This window comes from Paraphaeosphaeria sporulosa (genome assembly GCF_001642045.1).
Source record: "Paraphaeosphaeria sporulosa strain AP3s5-JAC2a unplaced genomic scaffold CC84scaffold_8, whole genome shotgun sequence".
Lineage (NCBI taxonomy): Eukaryota > Fungi > Ascomycota > Dothideomycetes > Pleosporales > Didymosphaeriaceae > Paraphaeosphaeria > Paraphaeosphaeria sporulosa.
Window position 1 is genome coordinate 1,113,923 of NW_017253367.1, and position 12,564 is coordinate 1,126,486.

General features: G+C 54.1%; 4 protein-coding genes across 4 annotated transcripts; 1 reads left to right on the plus strand and 3 right to left on the minus strand.

The window, feature by feature from the left end:
- Positions 1-267: 267 nt before the first annotated feature.
- Positions 268-2,700, minus strand: CC84DRAFT_1151128 (transcription factor SPT8). The gene is made up of 3 exons (XM_018176729.1): positions 2,484-2,700; positions 679-2,431; positions 268-632 (listed from the first exon to the last, which is right to left on the minus strand). Exons 1-3 carry the CDS (start codon positions 2,515-2,517, stop codon positions 413-415), a joined length of 2,007 nt encoding a protein of 668 aa, XP_018033303.1. The 5' UTR covers positions 2,518-2,700; the 3' UTR covers positions 268-412.
- Positions 2,701-3,575: 875 nt separating this feature from the next.
- Positions 3,576-8,147, plus strand: CC84DRAFT_1207736 (P-loop containing nucleoside triphosphate hydrolase protein; the record flags this gene model as incomplete). Its single annotated transcript, XM_018182118.1, has 9 exons — positions 3,576-3,666; positions 3,867-4,285; positions 4,344-4,458; positions 4,568-4,716; positions 4,803-5,348; positions 5,413-5,637; positions 5,754-6,303; positions 6,359-7,028; positions 7,130-8,147. 9 exons carry the CDS (start codon positions 3,576-3,578, stop codon positions 8,145-8,147), a joined length of 3,783 nt encoding a protein of 1,260 aa, XP_018033304.1.
- Positions 8,148-8,491: 344 nt separating this feature from the next.
- CC84DRAFT_1166724 (uncharacterized protein) lies at positions 8,492-11,098 on the minus strand. The gene has a single exon (XM_018179035.1). It carries the CDS (start codon positions 10,808-10,810, stop codon positions 8,948-8,950), a length of 1,863 nt encoding a protein of 620 aa, XP_018033305.1. The 5' UTR covers positions 10,811-11,098; the 3' UTR covers positions 8,492-8,947.
- A 604-nt stretch (positions 11,099-11,702) lies between these two features.
- CC84DRAFT_1166725 (uncharacterized protein) lies at positions 11,703-12,385 on the minus strand. Its single transcript, XM_018179036.1, has 2 exons — positions 12,139-12,385; positions 11,703-12,045 (listed from the first exon to the last, which is right to left on the minus strand). Exons 1-2 carry the CDS (start codon positions 12,314-12,316, stop codon positions 11,870-11,872), a joined length of 354 nt encoding a protein of 117 aa, XP_018033306.1. The 5' UTR covers positions 12,317-12,385; the 3' UTR covers positions 11,703-11,869.
- Between the last annotated feature and the right edge of the window lie 179 nt (positions 12,386-12,564).

The window sequence follows — 12,564 nt, forward strand, 5'->3', positions numbered from 1 at the left end:
CTCTTCTAGCTCAGTGAGCTTCTTTGAGTTGGGCTGGCAATCGCGTCGGGCAGGCTTCCCAGCGCGTCGGCGGCGGAGCGTTGTTTCGGGTACATTGTAGACTGCAGCAGCAGGTCGATTGCCTTGAATCTGTTTTGTATTGATAGATAAGATAGCAAGCTGAATATCTGCTTCATTTGAAGGTAATTGAGCATTGTTGTGTGGAGCCATTGTAGGTTAAGATGAGATAGGTGCGTAAAGTTGGTGGGGTGCGCCGCTCGCTTGTACGCGCCGCTCGCTTGTAAAACACGTTATATTGGATTGATAGGTACATGTCTGCAATGCTAAAGATGCTGCTGTCCCAGGCAACATCGGTTCATAACCAAAACCAAGTATACCACAACGCCGCGACCAAGGGTATACCAAAAGCACATCAAGATGGAATGCCAATCTCGTATCCGAGCAACACCTCCGTCGAACTCCCTTCCCAGCCTCTGTTGCCGCCGGTTGATATCATGAACTGGCATGTAGGATCAAGGTACAGCTGCGAAATTACACCTGTTCGGTGGCCCGGCACGATTAGGAAAGGTACAGCGAGATTTTTGTTCTCTTGCTCATGAAGATCGTATAATCGCAAAATGTCGTACGAAGCACTATAACCAGATTAGCTATGTTATCAATGAGCGATTTCAAACTTACCAAACAAGATGGCGCCCATTGGGCATCGTCCGCACAGCGCTCACGGCACCACTGACGCCAGGGAATTTAAAGGTCCTTCGAGGTTCCCGCAGGCTTTTATGAAGGCTGTATTCGTCTACAGTACCGTTCCTTCGGCCTGCGTAAATAAAGTTGCCGTCCGGTGACCAGCAGGCGTTCATACACCACGGGGGAGTATTGCGAGAGGGCGCTATGCGAGCGATTGGATTCGATTGCCGTCGATCCCAGATGCGAATTGTACCATCAATGCCCGCGTCGAGAAACGTTGTTTCAGAGGAAGCCGGTTGTTCAGCTTGCATTGCGCTTGTACCGACTAACCCTGATATTTCTTCAGAGTGTGGAAGGCCATTCACAAGCGTGCTCGGTTCACCGTCGGTTACTCCATTGACCATGATGTCGGCTTCTGCAGGCCCCGCGGGTTCCTTCAGGGTCTCGGGCGATTGTTCTCGGGCGGGGGCTTGGACAGGGCCGCCAAGATCCATCATATCCATCCCGGCATTTGCAGCTTCGTCTGCCTGTTGAATACCATTGGCAATGGCTCTTGAGAACTCGTCTTCCTCATCGTCACCAAATGGCGCGAGCGCTGAAGGGCCATTAGATGGGTCCTTGTCGTCACCGAACAGAGAGTCTTTGTCCCCGAACAACGAGTCCTCAGGCGAGCCCGCAGCGTCTTCATTCCCGTTCGTTTCTGTGGCTGAGGGTCGGCTGGATGGCCCAAGGCCGTTGGAGAGACCGTTAGCTTGTGGGCGGGATGCATTATTGGACGAAAATGTGCCGTTGGAGACGGGCACTATGTCTGTGTCCTGCGGGATAGGCAATGTAGACATTGGGCGTTGCTCGATTGCAGAGATCTGATGACCGCCGCTCGTCTCAAAGCGTCTTTTCACTTGTCCAGTGTTGAGATCCCAGTCGTTGATAGTCTTGTCCCAACTTCCTGAGAGCACCGACGTTTCGTCTTGGGCAAGTGTCAGAACTGACACGGCCGAGGTGTGCTGTCGAAGAGTGTGTATCCGCTTGCCCTCCTCATGTCGCACAGACTGTAGGTTTATGCCTCCAGACTCCAGTCCAGATAACAGCCAAAGGGACTGGTGGTGGACGGCGAGTGAGTAGACGGGCGAGAGAGTGGTGGCGTCTTCGTTGCGGTCCGAGTCTTCGTTCTCCCAGTAGCTCAGGAGCACCCCAGCCTTGGTAACACTGTCGACGAACGGATGGCGCTGGGCCACGGTGAGGGCCAGTTTGCCGTTGGCAGTATCGATCCAATTGAACTTTCTTATATATCCATCTGCGCCTCCGCTAAACACCCATCGCATGTCCGGCGTTGCGGTAATGGCGTTTATAGACGTGCTGTGCGGGGCTGCGATGGTAGGGATTATGTCGTAGACGGGCGCATTGAGGGCTTCCTGGCGTATGCTCGGTCGAAATGGCAAACCTCCGCCTGAATCAGCAGCTCGCGGCGAAGGAGACGTGAGAGTAACTGTGGGATTCGTGTCTGACCTCAAGGGGCCGGGCATGGCAGAGGAGCCGTTGCGCTGCCGTTGCGAGGGACTGTCTGGATCGTCCTGGTCATCATCGTCGTTGTCTCCATTCGCGTCATCGTCGTCTCCATCCCCGTCATCGCCATCGTCGTCTCCATCGTCTCCATCCCCATCTCCGTCAGCGTCGCCATCTGCGTCGCCGTCGTCTACGTCTTCCATGACCTCGTCGTTGTCATTCTCAGAGCCCGAATCTTGGGAGCCTGTTACTTTTGGTCAGCCTTATGAGTGCGATTCAGGTGGAGGGAGAGCGACCTGCTCCGTTGTCATCTTCGTCGTCGAAGTTCATGCTGCTCACATGAACCTTGGCCGCCGCTTGCGGGGCTGCAGCTATGACCGTATGCGCGACGTGTGCTAGAGCTTGTGCAATTCGCTTACGGAGACGGACAAGGCATGGAAAGTGATCAGCGCATGCGCATGCAGCCGGAAAGCTCGCGGTCGCGGTCGCGGCGCTCGAAGACGTGCTACGATGAGGCTCCAGGGCTCTCGGCTACGAGCTGCGGAGCGGGCCAGGGATCTCCACAGCGGTCCGCCAAGCAGAGAGCGGACGAACCGCAACTTCGACAATCGGTCTCGACCTCGACTGATGCCAATTCTACGTCAACGTACACTGCGGCGATTCCGGGAATTGAGGATACTCCTTGCCATCGAGAGCTGCATCTGTAGCAGCTGTCGAACAGTATCCATCAATTACACCGATATTACTTCTGCTTCACACCAACCAATCCCATGGAGCCCGCCTTGTCTTGCGCTGCACATCGCGGGGACTGCGCTCCAGATTGTTGGCTCTCATGGCTGTTTGTGACTGTTTGTGACTCTTCTCACTGTGACGGTGTGTATGTGGTGGCTTCTCAACTCAACCGCGCTGTTTTGTGTGGAGGACGGAAACCCAGGATAAATGAAATTGTGAGAAATCGGCACATCTACACACATGGCCGCACAAGTAAGTTGTCATATTCGTGCTCAAAGGGTCTCTTATCTTATTTTGCGTTCTATGGCGCCATCTCTATTAACAAATGTTCGTTTCCTTATCTCTACCTCCGTGTCCAATCCACCTCTCTGTTTGCTTGTGCCATTCTTGCAAATTGGCCTTCGTCCAGGTCATTGTCGCTATTCACTTCATCTCCAAACTTCTCCACTATAATGTCTTGTTCAGCCGAGACCCCTTTTTCCGTTTGTCTTTGTTGACGTTCAGCTCCTTCCGTTCGTGCTGAGCGCACCTTCTACCAGACCGACGCGTTTCCACCTCCACCTTTGCTTTTAATTCGACGCCGTCAGCCAAAGCTTTCCACGCCGCCACGCTCTCTCTGCGCAATCACGCGAACGACACGACGTAAATCTCTCAATATGCCGAAGAAGAGAGGCTGGGGCCGAGCAGGCCAGCGGCCTTGCAGCGCCAACATTTATGGCGCGCTTGCAGCTGGCGGCGACGAGTACGGTAAGCAATTTGCCAACTGTTTGAGCAGCATACTTTTCCCCTCCGTGCGCAATACAAAAGTCGGGAGTCGTCAATTACACACTGTCTTTTGTTCCCGGTGGGTGAGAAGCACCCACGGAACTGCATTTCTCGCACACTCAATAGATCATTGATTAACATCTGACCCATAGACTCTGCGAGCATGATTAAACATCTCTCAGAGCGTTTATGCTCTCCACAAGACGATTATCCGGACCCTGATGTCGCCCCTCTGGCCAGGCCTTCACGTATCAACGGCGACATTTGGAAATATTATCAGAACGCGTCACAATATACGCCGGTCAACGCTGGCTCCTGGGTCAACAAACCAGAGATCCCGACGCCATCTGAGATTTTGCCTGGATCCTGTTCCCCTGGCTTTACCGTCGGCGAACAAATCATCAACCTCAACGAGGAGCTCCGTCCGAACAAAGTGGAGGGCAACTACGAGTCAAAGGAGGAATACCTTGGCACACAATACGACCTACTCCGCGAGGACGCTATCCGCCCATTGCGGCAAGCAGTCGAAGAGGTTAGAAAGGATCCCTGGCGAGATGAATCAGATTATCCTCCGTCCAGTGGGATCGGAATCTACGAGCCCGTAAGTCAACGATCGAAGCAGAGCCTCCCCCGTTTTCTTCTTTAACACAGCACTCTAGGTATACTTGAAAGCGGTGCAATTTTCTTTCCGTGGGCTTTCTGCCAAGGTCGCCTTCTCCTTGAGTCGCGTTAAGAAGCTCATTCGGTGGAGTCAATCCAAACGTCTCATTACAGGTACGCCATACTCAAAATGAACGGTCACCGATCTCCTATCCCTTTCCTCTTCACGAGCGCGTGAACAGTTTCCACTATTGCAGTACAAGCACTCATCATCTTATTACAGGCACACTTGTTGCGCTTTCGCCGGCAGACGATGCCTTCCAGGATCCTTCAAAGTGCCTTCTTGCGATCGTCGGTGCGAGGCCTCTGACTGCTGTCGAGTCAAACAACCCTCCCGAGATAGACTTGTTCTTCGTTGAACCAGAGCAATATGTAAGCATACCGTCGGGTGATGAGAGCATGTGTCTTTCTGGCAGTGCCCTACCTTAATTAACACTGACTTTTTTTCCGTACCTTAGGACTGGGACCCTGCACGTAAATGGATCATGGTCGAGTCGCGATCATCGTTCTTCGAAGCGAGTCGTCATACGCTCCTTGCTCTGCAGCACATGATGCGGGAGCCATTCCCCTTGTCAGAGCATCTCGTAAACGCCCAGAAAGAAGTCGAGCCGCCAGAGTATGTCCGACTTAGCCCCCATACAGATTTGAGCCCACTGGTCAGCTTAGACGAAGCCGATCGATTCCAAGACGTGAATATTCTTCAGGAATGGCCATCCGGCGATAACTTGACTTTGGACAGCTCCCAGTCTAAGGCACTTAATCGGATCATGACTAAGAAGCTGGCAATTGTACAGGGTCCCCCGGGTACTGGTAAAACATACGTTTCCGTTGTTGCGCTCCAAACAATGCTGCAGAACATGCGCGGAGAAGATCCCCCAATTATTGTTACCTGCCAGACAAATCATGCGTTAGATCAACTTCTACGACATATCGCTGAATTTGAGCCAAACTTCATTCGTTTGGGCGGTCAAACGAAGGACCAGGATAAGATCAAGAAGAGAACTGTAAGTACGAAGTGCCGAGATGGCGGAGTATTAATTGCAAGGAAAAACAGTCTGACTCGAGTAGCTGTACAAAGTTCGATCAACCTTCGTGCAACCCAAAATTCCCGGCAGCCGCAAGAATCGCGCGACTAGTGCGTTGAGGCAACTGGCAGCAAAAATGCAACTTCTCCTCGTTCCTTTCGAAAAGGCCCCAGATAAAGGCCCGCTCGACCACCGTCTTCTCGTCAAGCTCGGTTTGCTTACTGAGAAGCAGGCTACATCTTTGGAAGTTGATACAGAGTCTGTCATGGTAAGTGAACCACATGGCAGGAGAGTGCATCGATTCTTTTGCAGGAGGAAGTGTTACTTCTTACTCAAGGGGGCATTCACCACTCGGTATCAATTCATACTGACTTTACACTTTAGGGGATCCCTCAGACCACTCCAAGTATCCAGATGGAGCAATGGCTTGGAAGGTGTCTTGAACGGTGCGATCACCCGTACCAACCCGATGACTTCGGAATGCCCTACGAAGAAGAGGATTTTGAAGCAGAGCAGATCAAAGAGATCGAGGCCGAGGCGGTCGCCCGCGATGACGATGAAGATATAGAAGCCCTCAGAGGCCCTATCTCAGCTATATGTGATAATTTCCGGGGTCTGAAGGGTGGATCGCTAAGAACTATTGCTGACGTTCAAAAGAGGCTGGACAAGACAGACGACCTGACCACAGTCCCTCTGCCAGACCGCGGTGCTATATACAACTATCTGCTACGCAAAGCGAAGCAGATCGTACTGCGAGAATTTCGTGGCCTTGCTAAGCAATACTCGGAGCAAGTACACTTGAAAAAGATCGGACAATGGGAGGAAGACCAAGGCATCCTGTTGAATCAACGTGTCATCGGGATGACTACCACGGCGCTGAGCAAGTACCGTGCTCTCATCTCAAGCTTGAGACCAAGGGTGGTCCTAATCGAAGGTTGGTTTTTAAGTATCTGGATTAAACTAGTCTCTCAAGGTAACAATTTCTTTAGAAGCCGCAGAAACTCTTGAAGCTCCTGTAACGGCGGCCTGTTTTCCAACACTAGAGCACCTGGTCCTAGTTGGAGACCACCGACAGTTGCGTCCTCACTGTAATGTGCATGATTTGGAGGCATATAACATGAATGTGTCGCTCTTCGAGCGCCTAGTCAGCAACAACATTGAACATGATACACTGAGACGCCAGCGTCGCATGATTCCCGAGATACGCCGTCTACTGCAACCGATCTACGGCGACAAATTGAAGGACTTTCCAAGTGTGCTGAGCGAAAACAATCGACCCGCCGTCGAAGGTATGGGTGGCGTGAACTCGTTCTTTTTCACTCATGATTGGCCTGAATCTCGGGACAACAACCACTCAGCCAAGAATGAGCATGAAGCTGCGATGATTGTCGAATTCTTCGATTATCTTGTCTTGAACAGGATTGACCCAGAGAAGATCACCGTGCTGACTTTCTACAATGGCCAGCGAAAGCTCCTTCTATCGAAACTTAGGCGCCACCAGAACCTCTGTGGCCAATCGCTGAAGGTCGTCACCGTGGATTCTTACCAAGGCGAGGAGAATGACATCGTTTTACTTTCCCTTGTTCGAAGTCCGAAAGACGGCAACATTGGCTTCTTATCAGTCGACAACAGGGTCTGCGTTGCCCTTTCACGAGCTCGGTAAGCTCTTCCCATTTTCTTTGTACTACTCTACAGTGTTCAAGACATATGCAGACTGCACAATCTCAATCAGTACTTACATGTCGCTGATAAGAATGCAGGAGAGGCTTCTACCTGTTTGGCAACGCGGAGAAGCTAGTGTGCGGCAGCGAAACCTGGGAAGCTGTTGTAAAGATCCTGTGGGCACACGGTACGAAGAAGGACATTCCAACATCGGGTCCACCAAGGCGCATAGGATATCATCTCCCGCTCACCTGTCAGAGACACGGCAACAAGATCTTCATCGAACAGCCCGACGACTGGGAGCACTTGAGCGGAGGATGTGGCGAGAGCTGTCGCTGCCTGTTACCCTGCGGGCACAGGTGCATGCTGACCTGCCATCCGTTTGACAGCACCCGCATCGTCTGCAGACAGCAGTGCAAGAAGCCCTGCACCACGTGTGGTCAAGCATGCAGCCAGGGCTGCCCCGACCCCTGCAAATGCACTTATTGCGACCGTCGTATGGGCGGTAGGAAGGCCTTGATCAAGCCGCTCCAGAAGACGGTCCAGCAAGCACTACCAAGCCCCCCGTTCCATACTCATTCCACTGCGCTTCCGGCAATCCCTGTGGTTCCCACAGCAGTATCTTATTCAGGTCCAGCCCTCACAGTGGCAACGCCAAATATGGTGGTAGACACCGTCTCAGATTCCGGCAGTACGCCCAAACAGTGGCAGGCCTACGCCAACGGTGGTGTGAAAGCTGACGACGCGCAGGCCCGAGAGAAGGGTCGCAAGGAAACAGCTAAGTTTAAGGAACTTATTTCGAACGGCTCGACGGCGTCCAGCCCGCCTCCGCTAGGGAAGCTAATACAAATCTCGCCCAAGAAGGTCTCGGGAACCTCCGCAAACACGTCGCTGCTGATAGACTTATTTGATAACGACGCGCCTGCGCCTGCGTCTGCGTCTGCGCCGGCATCATCGACACCGTGCAAAGCTGGCGATAGACGCGTATCGTATAGGGAGCGGTTCTCGTATGTGGGAGATATCACAAGTCCTATTGATCGGAAGGAGAATGAGAAGAGTGGGGAGAAGGCAGGCGAGCAGCGTGCGGCTGCGCCCGTGTTCAACCTGCTCGACTAAAAGTGGCTAGTGATGGACGGACAGGAGGTATGGCGAGAAAGCATGACTCATCGTACTGTTTGTACCTGATGCTTCTAGTTTTCGGCCGGATTAGCTACAGTCGGGGGCATCGGTAGTCAAACGTCAAGTCATTACTAGCGCTTGAGCATGGTGATGTGCTCTCTGCGAATATGGGGTCTACAGGTTAAGGATTAGAGCTATCGATACTCTTGTGGCTGTGACAATGAAATTTCATCATTCGAATTCGACACTTTGGCCGCTGCGTCGGGCGTGCTATCATACGAGCATCAACAGCATGACATCAGAGCCTTTCACTGACAAAAGCATAGATCGATGAGAACAACGAAGCGATGATTATCTATCCTAACCTATCTCCTCAGACACTATCCGTAGAGCAGGGAATGGGTATACGCCTGTGCAGTGCAGTGCAACATCCGCTGCAAGATCCAACTGCCTTGATTCCGTTTCTTTCCACCCTTCCAGCCGGACCGCCAAAAATGTACACCCCTCGATCGACTTTATGATACACGTCCGCCCTGTACACTGCTTCTTACGATACTACGATTACACCCATGCTGCCGAGCTGAATGCTGCACGCACGCACGCTCCAACGCGTATCAAGAACTTTTGTTACACCCAAAAACAAAACAGAGGCCCAAGCGAAAGTTAACGACAAAGCAGAAAGCAGAAGCGCGAACGAGCGACAAAGGAAAAAAAGCAAACCCCAGAAACGCCGTCGTAGCACATGGTATCGTAAAATCGTCCTCTACTCCCTCTCTTCTCCTTCTCTTTCTTGAGCGCTATGCGACATAGGCTGGCGGCGCATCCATGCACTCCTCGGCGCCGTCCCACAGGCCCTGAGGTCTTTTTAAAGACCCGCGTTGACGCTCAGGTGGACTTGGACTCCTGCTCCCACCACACCTTCCTTTTTCTTCCCTCACCTTCCGTGCAATCTCGTTCGCCATCTTGAGCATCCATGCCTGCTCGAGGATCCCGCCGGCGGAGCTGGTAGTGCTCTCCGCGTACGGCGGTGATAGCGCACCAGAATTCTTCTGGCTTTGATAAGACGGCATCTTGTCGAAGGAAAGGGAGCGCAGGAGCGGGGAAGAGGCTTGCTGTGTGGAGCGGAGGCGGGTATGCGATAGCGGAGGGCGCGAGGAGGAGGAGCGGCCCGCTGGCTTGGGTCGTTGCGATTGTTCCGTCTGCACGAAGTCGTGGACCGTGGCGTTGGCGAGCTTGGCTTTTGGCTTCGGGGGGTCGGACAGGAGCGGGGCGGGCGGGAGGAGGGCGTCGCTCGGGGCGGGTTTCTCGGTCTCGCGGAAGCGTGGGGTTGGTGAGCCGGGCTCGAGGGCGCTGCTATGGAGGGGATTGATCGGTGTGCGCGGCGGGGTGGACAGCGCGGGCTCGTTGTTGTCAACGCGGTGCGGCTCTTCGGGGATGACGCTCGCGGTTTCGGAGGCAGTGGTGCTCGTGAGCGGGGTGGTGGGTTCGGTGGAGAGACCCGACGAGTCTGCGGCGTCGCGGTTCTTGCGGAGGTCGACGACGCGCTTCTTGCGTTTGCGCATTTGGTGGCCGCGCGAGCGGTTTGCGCCGAGGCTGAGACCGGCAGCGGAGGAGTAGGCGGAGGAGAGGGTGGGGCGCGATGCGTTGGTGTCTTGCCCAGTGCTACCGGAGGCGACTGACGAAGCATTCGACTTGACGCTGGCGAAGGTAGACTGTATTCTGGAGAGACTCGACTGGGTAAGCGCGGGCGTTGCGGAGCCGGATTCTGGACGGTCGGGATTGCTGGCCCAGGCGCGGAAGACGGCTTCGCGGATGCCTGGGGTGAAGAGCGATAGGGTGTGCTGGGATTGTGATAGTGACGCGAGTCGCAGCATGTTCTTCTGGGAAAATGATGCGTGTATTTCGGACGAGGAGTCGAGCGCAAGCGTGGCCATCTGCGACGCGTCGATGGGATTGCCAAACTCATCGACGGCGTCTTGCGGCGGCCCTGATAATGGATCGATAGGGGCAATGGTGCTCTTGGAGCTGTCCAGTCGTTCTTCCGTCTCAGCGTCAAGCTCTTGGAATTCGGGTGACCATAACCGCAGCGATAACCGATGGATGATGGCCGGCAGATCTTCCATGAAGAGCACACGCAGCTGGCCTTCGATCTCCTTCTGCAGGTAGTTCTTGATAAAGGGTATCGAGTCGAATGTCGAAGAGACCTTCAGCGACTCGAGAGGATCGTTCCGGAAGACCAGCGTGACGCCTTTCTGTTTCGAGAAGACGAGTATGACGAACCCAGACAGTCTGATGTCCGACAGCGTAATTTGCAGTGGTATCGTCAGGCCGGCGGATGCCGCGAGCGGCTCTGGGGATGCGAAGTCGGGCTTGGTGGACAGGTACGTGTTGAGCGGGTTGGCCTGGACCTTTGTCTTGAGCGTCAGGAAGGCGTCGCCGGCGTACGTCATCTTGAAGATGCCGCGAAAGCGGTCCTCGGCCAGGTCTCCAATCTCGAGGATCTCCAGCTCGGGCGGGGTGGAGCCCAGGTTGAGCTCGGTGACGGTGATGTCGTCGACGATGATGGGCGGCTTGGGGCCTTTGTTCAGCGCCGTCGTCAGCATGTCCCGGGCTCTCGAGGTGTCGGCGATGAGCGGCGACCAGTTGAAGTTGAACGCCATGGTGCTCTGCTGTGCGCGCGATGCGCGGGGCGGGGGCTTCGAGGTTGCGCGGCGGGATGCGATGGGCGGGTGTTGTTATGTGCGGCTCGGTTTGGCTCGTGAAAGGGTCGCGTGCATTCCTCCGGGTTCCCACGTGAACAGTGCGTTGCCATGCACCGTCCCAAGTTGGAGGCAATTGCTGCGGCGGGCGAGATGGAAATGCAGGCGATGGTCGGCCGTGCAAGGCGATGGGCAGGTGACGGTGGTGGGAGAGAGGAAGCGACGGAAGTTGGCAGACTGGATTCGGTGATGATGCAGAGGATGCAGCTCGCTACGCCTTGCGGACGAGTGGATCCGGCTGGAACTTTTTTCAGAGCAGGGGCCGCGAACGCCTCGGATGAACTCGGGCTAATGCACAGCACGAGGCTAGCAGTCTGGAGAAAATCAGAGTTGAATTGCAACCGCTGTGTATCGTGTCAATCGATAGCAGCGGCAATACATCATTTCTTATCATGTACTTGTTGCTCGCTTTCTCCCACTAACGTGTTGGCGGGCAAAACACGACCACCCTCGATCCCAGTCGTTGCAGGCCTCTCCTTAATCTCCCGCACGCGCATCCCCGTCGCAAACCTGTCGCTACTCCCAAAACATCGCCAGCCCTCTCTCGCGTCCTAGCAACCCCAGGTCGAGCACCCTCCCGGCGAATCGTCGAAAAGGGGGCGGGTACGAACAGAGCATTCATAGCCGTGAGTGACTCACAATCGCCGTTTGGCGGGCGCATCAAGCATGGCGCTTGCGGGGTACACGCGATGGCCTTTGTTTTGGCCTCCAGGGTACATGATACAACATCGTTGTTGTGTTGTTGTGATGCTTCTGTTTCAAAACGCGTCGACATGCAAGGGTCTGGTTGGTGCAGGTGAAAATAGTCGCACGTGAAGCAGCGGAAGACCTAGAGCACCCACGGAACACCAGTATATTGACAGCTATCAGATTCCGCGCTCTTGGGTTTGTTTCATGAAGCCAGAGTTGCCCTGTTCAATGGTCGTGTGCAGTTCAATTGCCTCGTCAAGGCCAGGTCCCTCAAGCAGCATCGTCCTTCAACAGCTTCTCCACTGCCGCAACCTTGTCCTTGTGTGTCTGCTTCTTGTCTGTCCTCGACCCAACCCGGATGTCGCTCTGGATCCTGACCACGCCGTTCTGATGCAGCAGTGCGTGGCATTGTCCGATCACCTTCATCACCTCGTCCCACGAGCCCTCTGCGCATCCATTAGCCTGGTGCTCACAAGAACCTACCTCTCGTGTCTTCTGTAACAACTCTAGGAGACGGGAAGTCAATATGTACCACTCACCAACAGTAGTTCCTGCCGAATGCATAGAATACTCCAAGCCGCTCTTCTTGAGCAGCCGCTGTACCTCAGCTACTTCTTTCGACACGGATGCCGTTGGCGTACCCAGCGGGATGATGCAGAAATCTGCTATGCATGCTGGAGGTGTCTGTAGGTTCATAACATCGTCTGAGAATGTCATCGTTGCGGTTGTGGTTGCTGATGGGGATTGTTCCGCAACGTGTGTGGCCCGCTGCGGGGTCGGTTGATTGGCTGGCTACGGAATACAAGCGATGACGTAATGCAGTCTGGACGTTATATACGACACGACAGAGCGATGAAGTAGCAACCTGCGCAAGACAATGTAGCGGTTGAATTCTATTGCTCCCTGATAACGTATTAAAATTGTGGCACGGGCTCGAATTATGGCCACAGTGGTGATGGTTTTCA